Raw genomic sequence first — 14,342 nt, forward strand, 5'->3', positions numbered from 1 at the left:
TACTGGCACATTTAACAAATGTGGTACACTTTGGTAGTTATTTCTTTATTCAGAGGCTCAAATCTTGCCTTAGAAGAAATATTAGATTAATTTGTATCTAACTTAAAATAAGCACATTTTACATCCTTTAAATGTTTTTGGTCCTTCCTACCTCATCTTGACCTTTTTGGCTGTATCCAACAATTAAAGTTAAACAATAAATAATGTTAATCTGATATATTTTATTCAGTGTAGTATGCAACTACATTTATGCATAAACTAATTTATGCATAAACTAATAAATAGTTGGTTTGCCCACTTCCAAACAAACTCCATATGAAAAAAGTTATAAAATTATATGAAAAAAAAAGTAAAGGATATGAGAATGAAAGACAACAACTAATAGAGATCTTAGAGATTAGAGATCTTAGAAATACAGCTTTAATCAGGAAAATCTGTTAAATAAAGGTGCAAGAATGTTCATTATACTGTTAAAATATCTAAAGACACAGGATCAATAAACAATATTTTAGAGAGATCATGTATTTTTTTTCCCACCAGCGTCAATGCACCACACTCCATACCAGTAGGTGGCGGAATATGTACCGGGTTTGTCAACCAATCTAGCGTCAAAGAAGAAGAAGAAGAGGACAAGGCGTAGAAGAAGTAGATTAACACCAAGCTGCCGGGTTTTAGTTATTACATTCACAGTGAATTCTTCCTATTACAAGCAGTAATAATGTCTGAGGACAGAGCTGAACGATCAGATGGACGTATGATGAAGATGGAGATTGACTACAGTGCTACTGTAGATCAGCGACTGCCTGAGTGTGAGAAAATGGCCAGAGTAAGTGTGAATGAGCGGCTGAGTCATGCTGAGTGCTAAAGCTAACGTTCATCAGATCATTACAGAATTAAACTATATGAATTATGTATTAATTATAAACCTCTATATCACGTTTTATTGAAAACAAAGTTGTTTTTGTTACGTATACTATACATACACTAAGTATGTATTAAATAGACATTTGACTGGGTTTTTCGCCATAGATACTTCACCATTCGTATTTAACTTCTTATAAACATTAAGTTACTGCGAAATGCACAGTGATTTGAATTTTAGCTTTAACATGCGAAGAAAATCCCTAACGTAATGTTTTGATTTTAAGGATGGCCGACTCCAGGAGGCCATCGAAAGCCTGCTGTCACTAGAGAAGCAAACAAGAACCGTAAGTGTCTCACTGTGATAATTTTATCTAGATTTAATTTATTGTCCATTAAAATGCTCTGCATTGTTTGCATGTGTTAATTTTGACCAGGCTTCAGATATGGTGTCCACCTCCAGGATCTTGGTGGCTATAGTTCAGTTATGCTATGAAGCCAAAGACTGGGATGCCTTGAATGAAAACATCATGCTACTGTCTAAGAGAAGAAGCCAGCTGAAGCAGGTAGAAATACTGTTCTGAACATATCATGGAGCCAGTGATGGAGCTCATAATGCCTAATAAAAATGTCCTTTTGACCACCTGTACCAGCCTGTCAGTTTAAAATCTACAAAATGTGTTGTATTATTATTTGTGTAGTATGGATAATATTCAGGGATGTTGTTGGACCATACAGTGTGCTGACATATTTTATTATTACTATTATAATATTTAAGCAACATATTTCATCTTACATTATATAAATTAAATATAAAATAATATCTTAACATTTTTGGTAAAGTGATGTAGTGAAGATGAAGGAGATGGCAAAAAATGTAGAATCTCAGTGATATTTTCATAGTAATGTTTAGCCCATTTCTACTGATATCAAGTTCTCCTTGCCATTATTTTAACCACATGCAGTAGTTGGTTAACTAAGAAAAATTGACAAGTAAAAATATATTTTGTCATTGGTTGACATAGATGGTTAAAACATTCTCCTAATTTTCCTTTACAGGCCGTCGCAAAGATGGTACAGGAATGTTATACATATGTTGATGCTGCGACTGACCTGTCAATCAAACTCCGACTCATTGACACGCTACGCACCGTCACTGCTGGAAAGGTCTCCACTTCCACTGTTTTATAGCTTTATCTGTGTACCAGTTCTATTTCTTATGAGCTTGTTCACTTTTCTGCTGTAATGGCCAGCTTTACACTTTATTCATGTTGTATGTATTTTTAGATATATGTGGAGATTGAGCGTGCCAGGCTGACTAAAACATTGGCTCATATCAAAGAGCAAAATGGAGATGTGAAAGAGGCTGCATCCATTCTGCAGGAACTGCAGGTGAGTGTTAGGGAGAGATTTGCTCATCTGCCTCGTCTTTGTACTATTAAAGGGATAGTTCACCCAAAAATGAAAATTTTACATTTATTTGCTTGATCCCAGGGCATCCAAGATGTAGGTGACTTTGTTTCATTAGTAGAATACAAATTATTATTTTTAGCTCCAGTCGTTGCAGTCTCTCAACCGTACAATGCATGGCAAATGGTAACAGAATCTATGAGAGTAAAAAAGACAAGTCCACAGACAAATCCAAATTATCCCTGCGACTCGTGATGATACACTGATGTGTAAATACACAAAACGATCGGTCTTTGCAAGAAACTGAACAGTATTTATATCATTTTTTTTTGTTTGTTCACAAGAGTTCTAATAGTTCGGACATTGCGTGAATCAGAGGTATAAAAAAAAACCTATATAAATACTGTTCAGTTTCTTTGCACCGACCGATCATTTTGTGTCTTAACACATCAGTGTATCATCACGAGCCGCAGGGTTTAATTTGTAATTGTGCATGTTTTGTTTTTTACTTTCATAGATTTTGTTACCATTGCCATGCATTGTACGACTGAGAGACTCCAACAACTGGAGCTAAAAATTATAATTTGTGTTCTACTGAAAAAACTAAATCACCTACATCTTGGATGCCCTGGGGGTAAGCAGATAAACATAAAATTTTCATTTTTGGGTGTACTATCTCTTAAGTACCTATTCAAACTAAACATGAATATTCATTATATTGAACATAGTGAATATATAGTGAACGTTTCTGGTTTACATTTTCGGATTAAATCTTTCATTTAATATTTGTATTAAATTTTTAAGTATGATGTCGTTTTTCTTTATGTGCAATATTTAATGTTTTTATATATAATCTTGAACTAAAAAGTTATTTTTTATTTTATTTTAAGAACAAGAGCATGCCATGTGTTGATTATGTTACCTTGTTATGTAATCATCATGTTAATGTTAAAAGTGTGCTTTTGGTGTATCTTTTACTTTCTCTCAGCCTTGATTTGTTTCCTTTAACCTGCCACATTCACACTTGGTTTGAATAGACATTTCTTAACATGCTAACCCTCTGCAGGTGGAGACATATGGATCAATGGAGAAGAAGGAGAAGGCGGAGTTCATTCTGGAGCAGATGAGACTGTGCATTGCTGTCAAGGACTACATTCGAACACAGATCATTAGCAAAAAGATCAACACTAAATTCTTCCAGGAAGAGGGCACTGAGGTCGTTAAAATATTAATAATATTATAAAAGTTTAAAATATTTGTGGGTGTTCGTTATTGCATTTTTATAACAGTTTGATTTTCTTTAATGTTTAGGATTTGAAACTGAAGTATTATAATCTGCTGATTCAAGTTGATCAGCACGAGGGCTCCTACCTATCCATATGTAAACATTACAGAGCCATATATGACACTCCCTGTATTCTGGAAGACACCTCCAAATGGCATCAGGTACCTTTATATTGACATTACAATCATTGTCTTGCTTATTCTTTTTAGCTTTGCTGTTTACTTTAGTAATACAAAAAGCATTGTCACTTCATTTGCAATTTAGTTTTATTTAAAACTGAAAATGTCCCATGTATCTTTCAGGCTCTGAAGAGTGTAGTGCTCTATGTGATTTTGGCACCATATGACAATGAACAGTCTGATTTAGTTCATCGAATCAGCATTGACAAGAAACTGGAGGAAATACCCAAATATAGGTAAAAGATCCAAAACATACTGGTAGTTCCTGCGAGAGTTCAGGGATGTTGGGTAGAAGAGTTTACCTTTCTCATCTCTCCCTTGCAGGGATCTCCTGAAACAGTTCACCACCATGGAGCTGATGCGCTGGTCATCTGTAGTGGAGGATTATGGAAAGGAACTGAGGGAGGGTTCCATGGGAACTCCGGACACTGATGTCTTCACCTGCTCAGAAGAGGGAGAAAAGAGATGGAAAGATCTGAAAAACAGAGTGGTAGAACACGTGAGTTGGTGTTATTTCTTGCTGAAATGGGAAGCCTAATTGTTTATATCTATTATTAGCCTGTCACACTCTTAAAAGAATAATTCAACATCAAATGTAAATTCTCATGAATTATTATTGTAGTTATTCAAATCCCATGACTGACTTCCATGGGACACAAAAGGATGATTGTAAAGTGTTGTACTGGTTGTTCTTTTCCATGCATTTTCACAGAATGGACACTGGGGCTTTCAAGCTTCCAAATAGACATAAAGCATCATTATGTTTGGACTAATGGAGTCTTTATATAAATATAAGCCATACAGTAGCTTTGTATAAGGATGAGACCAAAAAATAAGATCATCATGTTAGAGCTGTATAATGATATTAAACACATTTAAAGGTTGTATAGTTTGCAAATAGTTTTTAGAATAATATTAATACTTTAATATCTTAATCTCAGTGTTATACATTTTTGGCAAAAAGGGAAATAAAACTGGAAATGTACCAATCTAGTTGTATTTTGAGCTATGATTTGTGTTTTCAGTTTAATTCCACTGATAACTGTCTGTCTCTCCATTACCAGAACATCAGAATAATGGCAAAGTATTACACAAGCATCACGATGGGGAGAATGGCAGCCCTGCTCGACCTCTCTATTGATGTGAGTTCTGTACTGAAATAATATGTAACTTACTTGATGTTATTCTTTCTTTCTTTCTTTCTTTTAAAGCTGTTGATCAAGGCTGATCTAAATAATAGCTAATCAAAATGTAAGAAATTCCAACACGTTAACAACTTTAAATATTTATTCTTCTTGTAGGAATCAGAAGAGTTCCTATCTAACCTGGTGGTCAATAAGACCATCTATGCAAAAGTGGACCGCCTCGCTGGTATCATTAATTTCCAGCGGCCTAAGGACCCTAACGATCTTCTGAATGACTGGTCTCAAAAACTGAATTCTCTAATGTCTCTTGTTAACAAAACTACCCATCTCATTGCCAAGGAAGAGATGATCCACAACCTCCAGTAGAGATGGTCAGGGAGTCTTTGGTACACCTTTTTTTTTTCACTGAGTAACATTTGATTAAACAAATGTTAAATAAACTTTTGCTTCTGTTTAAATTCTGTTATTAACAACAACGTGGCCTGCACTCAGACTGAGAACAATGCTAGTCTGTTTCCATAAGATGTTTTACACTGCATTTAAGGTTTTCCCTTACGTTTTGTGTTTGTGACCGCTGGCTGTAGTTTGTCCAAAAAAAAAAAATCACTCTAAACTCCATATGAAGCCTCCCATTCCTCATTCTCCCTCCCTATTGTATTAAGTAAATGGCTTGTATTACATTTAAACATTATTGAAAAATGCACAATATTATTCTGATGTTGCTCCAGCATCCACATTAAACTTTTTTGAAAATAATACTTGGTTTGTTCATTTACCATTCAGAGAAAATCAAGGTAAGGTGATTAAGGTTATTAAATTTTTTATTATTATTTCAAACAATACTTTATTTTTTATAAACATTTTTAATTAAAGAATGCTAGATTTGTTTGTTTATTTGATTCCACAACTTAAAAAGTATTTCCAATAGAGAAAAAGTGTGTGTGTGTATATATATATATACACACACACACACACACACTGTTGTAACCACTGAATGCATTGTCAATTTTCAGTTTACGTCTTTGGTGGAGACCCATTTTTTCCGTTCTGCGCATCTAGCCTGACCATGTTTATCATGTAGTTTCATGAAATGTAGTTTAATTTATTAATTAAGCTCTGTAGAGATCGGTCTACAACATAACCTTCCAATTTAAGCAATGCAGGTGTATTTGAACAGTACAAGTTTACAATGGTTATAACACACACAAAAACTGCAAATAACAATTGGGGGCGTTCTCTATGTCTCTTAAAAAATGAAAGGGATAAAAGCTAAGATGATCCCTATTGGGGTAAACCCTTCTGGATTAATATTTATATACAGTTGAAGACAAAATTATTAGTCCCCTATATAATACTTCATTTATTAATTCTCAAGTACTGTTTAAAAGAGAGTTTTTTTTTCCAACACAGCGTTGCTAAACATAATCGTTTATTTTGGAAGCTTGGAATGTTTGTAATATAAATAGAAACATAATTATAACGAAGAATAAAAAAGTACAGTTTCACAATTTAGTTTTCCGATAAAGCCTGCGTTCATTTGAGCGGATGAAATAACGACAACAAAAAAAAGTTTGACTTAAGAGCTCATCATGCGTGGTTGAATTTAGACACGCATAAGAGGTATGTGAAATGTACTGTGAAGATGTCTCGACGCGCTCAGTTCAGTCCAGCGCTGTCATGGCTTGGTGTGATCGTGGCGTTCAGATTGTTTTGACGAGCCTGGGCGCGTTCGCAGCGATCAGCCTGATGACTGTTGCGATCGGAACCGACTTCTGGCTTTACTCTAGAGCTCACATCTGTAACACGACCAACGCAACAGATGAACCCCACACCATGCAGCAGTCAAAGAAAACACGAGGAGATCTCACGCATTCTGGACTTTGGAGGATCTGTTGTATAGAAGGTAAATGGATGGGCTACATTTTAATATGTAGACTAGTAGTTGCAAATAGAAATAAAAGTTGTGATTTCTATCATAATGCAGTGGTCTTATTAAATTCATTAAAAAAGCTTTGTAAATTTAAGAAACGAACAGAAGAAGGAAAAATGTGTTGAATAAATACATTCTGTCAGACATCATGCAGCCTACACTCTTAAAAATAAATGTTCCAAAAGGTGTTTTTTTTATTTATTTATTTTATTTTTTTGCACTGATGTCTAGAACCATTTTTGGTTCCCAAAAGAACCTATTAGTGAAAAGTTCATAAAAAAAAAAAAAAAAACTTTTGAAGAACAATTTTAACATCTAAAGAACCTTAAATAAAAAAATAAAAAAAAATATATATATTTTTTTCCCCCTGTATTTCAAGGTTCAGTGGATGTTCCAGGTTCTTCACAGAACCATTGATGCCAATAAAGAACCTTTCTTTTTAACAGTGTACATATTATCGCAGATTCTCTAAACCCTCAAAATACTGGTAATGTGTAAATTTCAAAGCTATATGTTCATATTTATATAATATACTAAAATGTATTTAGTAATGTTGATAGTGCAGTCCAGTTAAAAACCTTTAAGTTCTACATGCTGCAGAAAATCAGTCCTTTTACTTTTCAAAACAAATTTCAGTCAGAAATACCTACAAAACTATTCTTTCTTCTCTTGTGCATTAATGAGAGTCTAGCTTCAAAAGGCAACATTGCATCAAATGACTTTTCAGGTAGAAATACCGAAAAACTATTTTGACAATGCATTTCACACACAATATTGGTTGTTTATTTGAGATAATTAATGGTAATAGTTGATCATTTATTCTGTTCTAGATGTGACTTTAAAGAAAGTGTAAAGAAAATGGAAACAAGAAAATACATTTGGCATAGATATTTAACAAAATGCCATATATTTGCATAAAGTAATATTAATATTAATTAAGATTAAACAAAAGTTTAATAATAAATTAAGAGACATTTTGAAGTAAGGTCACACAAAATTAATATAAAAAAGAAAAATATATGAGCTAAGATAGCTTCTGAATGTTCCTTCTGAAAAGCGGGGTCTAAACAACTGGAATTATGTTTATCTTGCAGTGCAATCTTTAAATGAAATAAATTATGAAAATGTATAGCCTGAATGCACTGTAAGTCACTTTGGATAAAAGTGTCTGCTAAATGCATAAATTTAATTTAATTTAAATAAATTGGTGTGGAGCAGTTCCATCAGAACATGACTAAACAAATTTTATTGCTTTTGGGACAAATGTGTCTGATATTCTTTTAATAGTAAATGTATGAATACATAGAAGAGTGAAACACTCAAGTAAAACATCATAGTTTCAGTACATAAAATTCAGCATCACTTGTTTGGCACAGGAATCAACAATGGAACCTGCTATTGGATCAATCATTTTTCTGTGGATGATGACTATGACACAGAAAGCTCAGAGTATCTCCTCCGTGAGTCCATTTTCTTTATCATAAAGAACTATTCAAAATGGTATTCCACCACTGGTCTGTATGAAAAAAGAAAGAATTAAAGAACAGTTTAATTTATTTACTTGAATAGGCCATTTGTTTCAATATGATGTATAATAATCTTAGCTAATGTGTGAGTATAATGCCTATAATGGTTGCCTATGCCTTTGTGTGTTGCAGGATTAGTGCGAGCATCCAGTCTCTTCCCCATCCTGAGTACCATCCTGCTTCTTTTGGGGGGACTTTGTGTTGGGGTGGGCCAAATCTATAGAAGCAGTAATAACATTCTCTTGAGTGCAGGGATCCTATTTGTATCTGCAGGTACAGCAATTGCCATTAACAGTATCCTTACCTTTTAGGAGGAGTCTTCAATCGCAAATCACAAGTTTCGTAATGATAGCATATCAATGTATTTTTAATTGAAAAAAGCAGGATTGCCATACATACATGGAGGTAAAGAAACAAGACAATAAATATATTATACATGTTTAAGATTAATTAAATTTTGCTAATTAAATTTTCTGCAAAAGTATCTTTGAAATAATGCACACACACACATATATACATGACTTTTTTAACTTGATTAATTCATTAATGATTCACTCAATCAACTGAAAAACCCATATATTTGACATTTATTCACTTATATTTACAACTGTAAAATGCTAGATTTTCAGTAAAAGAATTGTCGCATGACTGTGGTAGACATCATGAACGTGCATTCTATGAGAACTGTCAAGATTCTCATATTGTCATATATATATATATGTATGTATGTAAGCTTATTTATGTATTTGTTACTTTTCATCAGGTCTTAGCAATATCATCGGCATCATCGTTTACATCTCCAGTAATGCTGGAGACCCTAGTGATAAGAAAGGAGAAGATAAGAAAAGCCTGTACAGCTATGGATGGTCCTTCTACTCAGGTGTACTCTCCTTCATTGTGGCCGAGGTCATTGGTGTGTTGGTCGTCAACATCTACATTGAAAAGAACAAAGAGGCTCATTTCAAACACTTTGAGTTTGTTAAAACTGTCCCTTCCCCTACATCCTCTCCCTACACAAGCATTCAAAGTTACCATTACAGACAACAACGGTCCCAGTCCTGTTCACAGTCCAGAGAGCCATCTAAAAACACTTCCCTTGCCACACTGAGCATCACCGGCTCCTCACTGCCTTTAGGGGACATTTTAATGTATACGGTGGGGAGAGAACATCCATTAAAGGCAGGTGCTTTGGCCTCCTATAACACTGATTTTGAACATCCCACCTTTCTGCAAGTTCACAACCGTGTTTCTAAAGATGTGAAGGACAGTCTGAATCGCAGGATTACTCCTGTGTAAAAATGCAGTTTGCAGTTACATGATACATTTATAATTATTTACAGTTTTACTCAATCAATTTGGTTTAGTTCTGAAATGAGAGTTATTGATTTTGTTTGTGCAAAACAAAAGTTGGTCACTTTCGACGTCAAATCAATGTACAATGAATTAGAATCAACTTTGAGTCTAAACTAAACAAGTCAATGCATATTGTCATGCAATGATTGCATCTGGCTGCCACTTGATTGCAGTACGAGTATAAATAGGCAGCAGGTGCAGATCATGCTCAACCTTCACTTTGAAGCCGAGCGGTGTCAATCGTTCTGTTCTTACAAGCCTCTTCTGTGAAAAGCTGTAAGGGAGCTTCTTTTGTGTTGTTGGAACAGCGCTACAGTGGTGGTTGTTTTCCCTGAGTGGATTGCCCACATCAGGCTGCACTACTCCCTGTTTTTGTTGCAGGCATTTCCCCTGTGGCCATTAAGCATGCTTAGGTTGCGCTCGTAGATGAGTCGTGTTCTCATTGCGGACACACGGCCATCTCAGATTTGTGGTGCCTTTGCCTCAATCTAGTTCTCTTCCTGGCAGAAGTCAGGGGAGGACTACTTCTGGCACTAGCTTGGGCTGTCTGAGGATCACAGTGATGACTACCCCTCTGAGGTTACAGTTGCTGCCTTCACTCGTCCACCGGCCACAGTGGGGAGCGGGCATCAGTGGGCAGTTCAAGAGCACTGTTAAAGGCCCTAATCATGTACCCTCTGCCCAAACATGGAACCTGGTAAGTGTTACTCAGACCCCGCTTTGAATTGCCCACGAGCCGCCCAAGTCGGGTCCCTGCGTTCCACCTCACTGCCCCACTGCAGGTACATTGGTGTTTCCGCTGATACCGCTTGCACAGTTTCTGGGATCCAACCTAGCACTGCCCTGCATGTATCACAGGCTTCTTTGGATCATCAGACTCAGCTATGCGATTCAGTTCACCCAGCATCCCCCCATGTTCAGGGGCGCCCACTTCACATCAGTAAAGGAAGCTGATGCTCAACTCTTGCATTCAGAGATTGCAGTCCTTCTGGCGAAGGATGTGATAGAGTCGGCCCCACCAACCGATATGAAGTTGGGGTTTTAAAGCACCTTCCTCATTATACTCAAGAAAGGTGGTGAGTTACGACCAATGTTGGACCTGCGTATCTTGAACTGGTCTCTTCACAGTCTACCGTTCAAGATAATGCAGAAACGCATCTTCGTTTGCATCCATCCCCGAGATTGGTTTGCAGCGATCACCTGGAAGTCATGTACTTTCATGTCTCGATCCTTCAGTGTCACAGACCATTTCTGCAGTTCACACTTGAAGGACGAGCATATCAGTAAAAGGCCCTGCCCTTTGGGCTATCCCTGTCTACCTGTGTCTTCACAAAATTTTAGTAGGGGGCTCTTGTTCCCCTGAGAAAGCAAGGTGTTTGCATTCCTTAACTGGCTTATACTGGCACAGTCTCGGGATCAGTTGTGCAAACACAGGGACATGGTGCTCAGGCACCTCAGCCAGTTGGGTGTTGGGTGTTGGTGTCAACTGGAAAAAGAGCAAATTCTCCCCGATGCAGAGGATCTCTTTTCTCAGTATGGAGTTGGATTTGGTTGAACAGACAGCAAACCTCACAGAGGAACCTATTAGGTCTGTGAATCTTTGGCAAGGCAGCGATTCGATTCAATTACGATTCATAGGTTTTCGATTCGATTCAAAAACGATTTTTGCAAATTTAGAACGATTCGATTCACAATTAAATTCGATTAGATTCGATTATAACGATTCGATTCTGCATTCTTTAAGTGCATTCACGGGATTATTTAAATGCTTCTACTAAATTCTTTAAATGCTTAGTCAGGGGGCAAATTACAGTAGCATTTATGGTTAGAGAACCATAGGTTAGAGAAAAAAAAACAAAAAACTTTTGTCCATTGTTAAATGCTAGTTCAATGATGCGACATGGCATACGTAAAAATGTATGTAAGCCAAGTTTTTAAAAAAGAGCTTAAAGAGTATTATGTATAAGCTAAAATTTTTTCACACCAGGGGCATAGCCATAATTTCAGAAGTGACAGAAATGTCAAATACAATCATTTTATGTATGTAGCCTATATAATAATAATAATAAAAAGAATAATAATAATAATAATAATAATAATAATAATAATAATTATATGTTATAATTATTATTATTATTTTTTACAAGGAATTATCTTATTTTTTAATTACTTTTAATTAAATCAAACACACTGCTGGACAATAATCAATCATTTGTAATCGATATTTTTTCCCTAATGGCAATTTTATGATTGTTTTATATACTAGGCTACATTTAATTAGCAATTATTTAAATTTTCTGCACAGAATTAGGTAGAAAAAATACTTTATAGTTTCTGTACTGTAATAAATGTCAATTAACACTGCATCATTCATAAATTGTTTGTGGTTTTTTTTTAGTTTCATCAGTTCATTCTGCTTTTTTTCAGCTTAGCTGCAGATATAGCCTGGCACGTCTATGAGAGTGAGATCGCTTCTCTTTCAGTGTGAAAACGTCTTCATCTCTATTTAACTTTTCCTCTTCTTTAGCGAATGATTCTGAGAGAAACCGCGCCAGATGTCTGTTTGCTAATGAAACAAACGCTACTTTCATGCATCTGATTATCAGATAAATCTCGCGCTCTTATTTCAAGGTCATTGTTAATGCTGTGGTTAATTTTAAAAGTTTCCTTCATATATTCGGTTGATCCGCATTGTTTAAAAACATTTATCATTCAGTGGATCTGTGCGTATGATTTAGACGCTTACATTTCTGCTCCGTCCATGCATTAAATACAGCTGTCGATGGTTTCGGTAACTCCGTCGGTAAGATGCAGAGAGCCATTGACAAACTACAGAAAAGTAAAACTACTTCACGTTAGCATTACTGGCCACGAGTCCAATAGATCACATGTCAGCTGCGTCAGAGACGAACGGAGCACGAGCCCAATCCTGTGACAGTCTCACAGGCGGTAAACAGTGGAGTGGGTGAAGGACAGATAAGAGGCACGATTCATGAACACTCTTCAAGGTTTCCATTAATTTGTGCGTGTAGTAATTTAATGTGTATACATTTTGAAAGCATTGAATCGCTATAGAAATCGCGATTCATTCGATTCTTAGCATTTTGAATCGATTACGTCCAAGATCGGCGATTCACGATTCAAAAAACATGTTTCACGAACGATGCATATGAATCGTCAGGGTTTGTAATTGATGCATCGAGAAATCGATGTTGAAATGCCTGAATTCATTCAAAGGCAGGACAGTGATCCCACTGAAACAATTTCAGAGGCTCCTGGAGCATATGACAGCTGCAGCAGCAGTCAGGCTGCTGGGGCTGCTTCTTATGAGATGGCTTCAGCACTGACTCCATGGCCGAGTCCCGAGGTGGGCAGTCTCAGGGGTGTGGATAGTCCCCCAACTGCAGTGGCATATCAATTTCTTATAGTTGTTAATTGTGCACCATGCCTTGAACAGTCTCAAAGGGTGATTATGAGGCAAGCATGCAGTGGTCTGAGTAGAAAACACTGCAACCATTGCATACACCAACCGAAAAGGTGGTCTGTACTCCTGTCGCATTTTGCAACACACCAGCAACCTCCTCCTTTGGAGTCAGAATCATGGAGAAGAATGGATACTCCATCCACAGATGATCAAGCTGATTTGGAGACATTTTGTAGCCACTCAGGTAGACCTGCTTGCCTCTCTAGAAACATCCCAGTGCCAGGTGTTCTACCGAGAGAACACTCATCATGGACACAATGGCACACAGCTGGCTGCAGGGCCTGCACAAATATGCCTTCCCCCAGTGAGAGCACTAAAGCAGGGCCCATTCTTTGCAGTCTTTGCAGTCAGTCGAGCTAAAGGTTCTTTCAATGAAAACTCTGCTCCTGGTTGCATTGGCCTCCATCAAGAGGGTAGGGGACCTGCATGCATTTTTGGTCGACAAATTTGGCTGACTCCCAGTTAACCCTGAGTTCCCAGCCCGGCTATGTGCCCAAAGTTCCTGCTACCGCCTTCAGAGATTAGGTAGTAAACCTACAAGCGCTGGCCCGGAGGAGGCAGACCCAACCCTAGCTTTGATCTATATGGTTCACAACTTAAGATGGTACGTGGACCAGACACTTCAGTACCTCAGAACAGCTCTTTGTCTTTTACGGAGGCCTGCAAAAGGGCAATGCCATTTACAATCAGATAAAGGCCCACTGGATAGTGGATGCCATCACCTTGGCTTATCAGACACAGGGTGTTCCCTGCCCACTCAGGTTGTGTGCTCACTCTACCAGAAGTGGGTTATAAGAGAGTTACAACCATCTCTTAGTCTTCCATATGTATCTATCCAGTTACCCCTATGTGTAAGAGCAAAGCTCCTTTGGAAAGGATGGGGCTTCTGCAATGGAATGGGGACATTTTCCCAGTGTTATTCAATCTCACTGAGTGGGTATTGCTAAGACAACAGTGACTGTTCTTCCTGCCGTGAGCCCTAGCTTACATCCAAATGGGTACAGAAGGCTCAAACAGGACACTGGAAGTGGCATCATTCATAGTGCTTTGGTAGGGATCCCCAATTTGTTAGGTATCAACATTGCATTTAAAGTGACCGACTGAAAGGGAACGTCTTCATTCCCTAAATGAGGTAACACAGCTGCTGTACCACTGCTGAGTGGCCGCGT

The 14,342-nt window shown here is 37.1% G+C and overlaps 2 protein-coding genes across 2 annotated transcripts; both read left to right on the plus strand.

Moving 5' to 3' along the window:
• Nucleotides 1–600: 600 nt before the first annotated feature.
• On the plus strand, nucleotides 601–5,636 carry psmd12 (proteasome 26S subunit, non-ATPase 12). Its single transcript, XM_052559624.1, has 11 exons — nucleotides 601–826; nucleotides 1,149–1,208; nucleotides 1,299–1,427; nucleotides 1,921–2,028; nucleotides 2,149–2,253; nucleotides 3,338–3,487; nucleotides 3,583–3,717; nucleotides 3,859–3,971; nucleotides 4,060–4,234; nucleotides 4,800–4,877; nucleotides 5,037–5,636. The coding sequence occupies exons 1-11, from the start codon at nucleotides 719–721 to the stop codon at nucleotides 5,244–5,246; spliced, it is 1,371 nt and encodes a 456-aa protein (XP_052415584.1). The 5' UTR covers nucleotides 601–718; the 3' UTR covers nucleotides 5,247–5,636.
• Nucleotides 5,637–6,512: 876 nt separating this feature from the next.
• cacng4a (calcium channel, voltage-dependent, gamma subunit 4a) lies at nucleotides 6,513–9,805 on the plus strand. Its single transcript, XM_052559625.1, has 4 exons — nucleotides 6,513–6,783; nucleotides 8,187–8,270; nucleotides 8,469–8,609; nucleotides 9,100–9,805. The coding sequence occupies exons 1-4, from the start codon at nucleotides 6,558–6,560 to the stop codon at nucleotides 9,630–9,632; spliced, it is 984 nt and encodes a 327-aa protein (XP_052415585.1). The 5' UTR covers nucleotides 6,513–6,557; the 3' UTR covers nucleotides 9,633–9,805.
• The last annotated feature ends 4,537 nt before the right edge of the window (nucleotides 9,806–14,342 follow it).

The sequence above is a fragment of the Carassius gibelio genome, chromosome B6 (assembly GCF_023724105.1).
Source record: "Carassius gibelio isolate Cgi1373 ecotype wild population from Czech Republic chromosome B6, carGib1.2-hapl.c, whole genome shotgun sequence".
NCBI lineage: Eukaryota > Metazoa > Chordata > Actinopteri > Cypriniformes > Cyprinidae > Carassius > Carassius gibelio.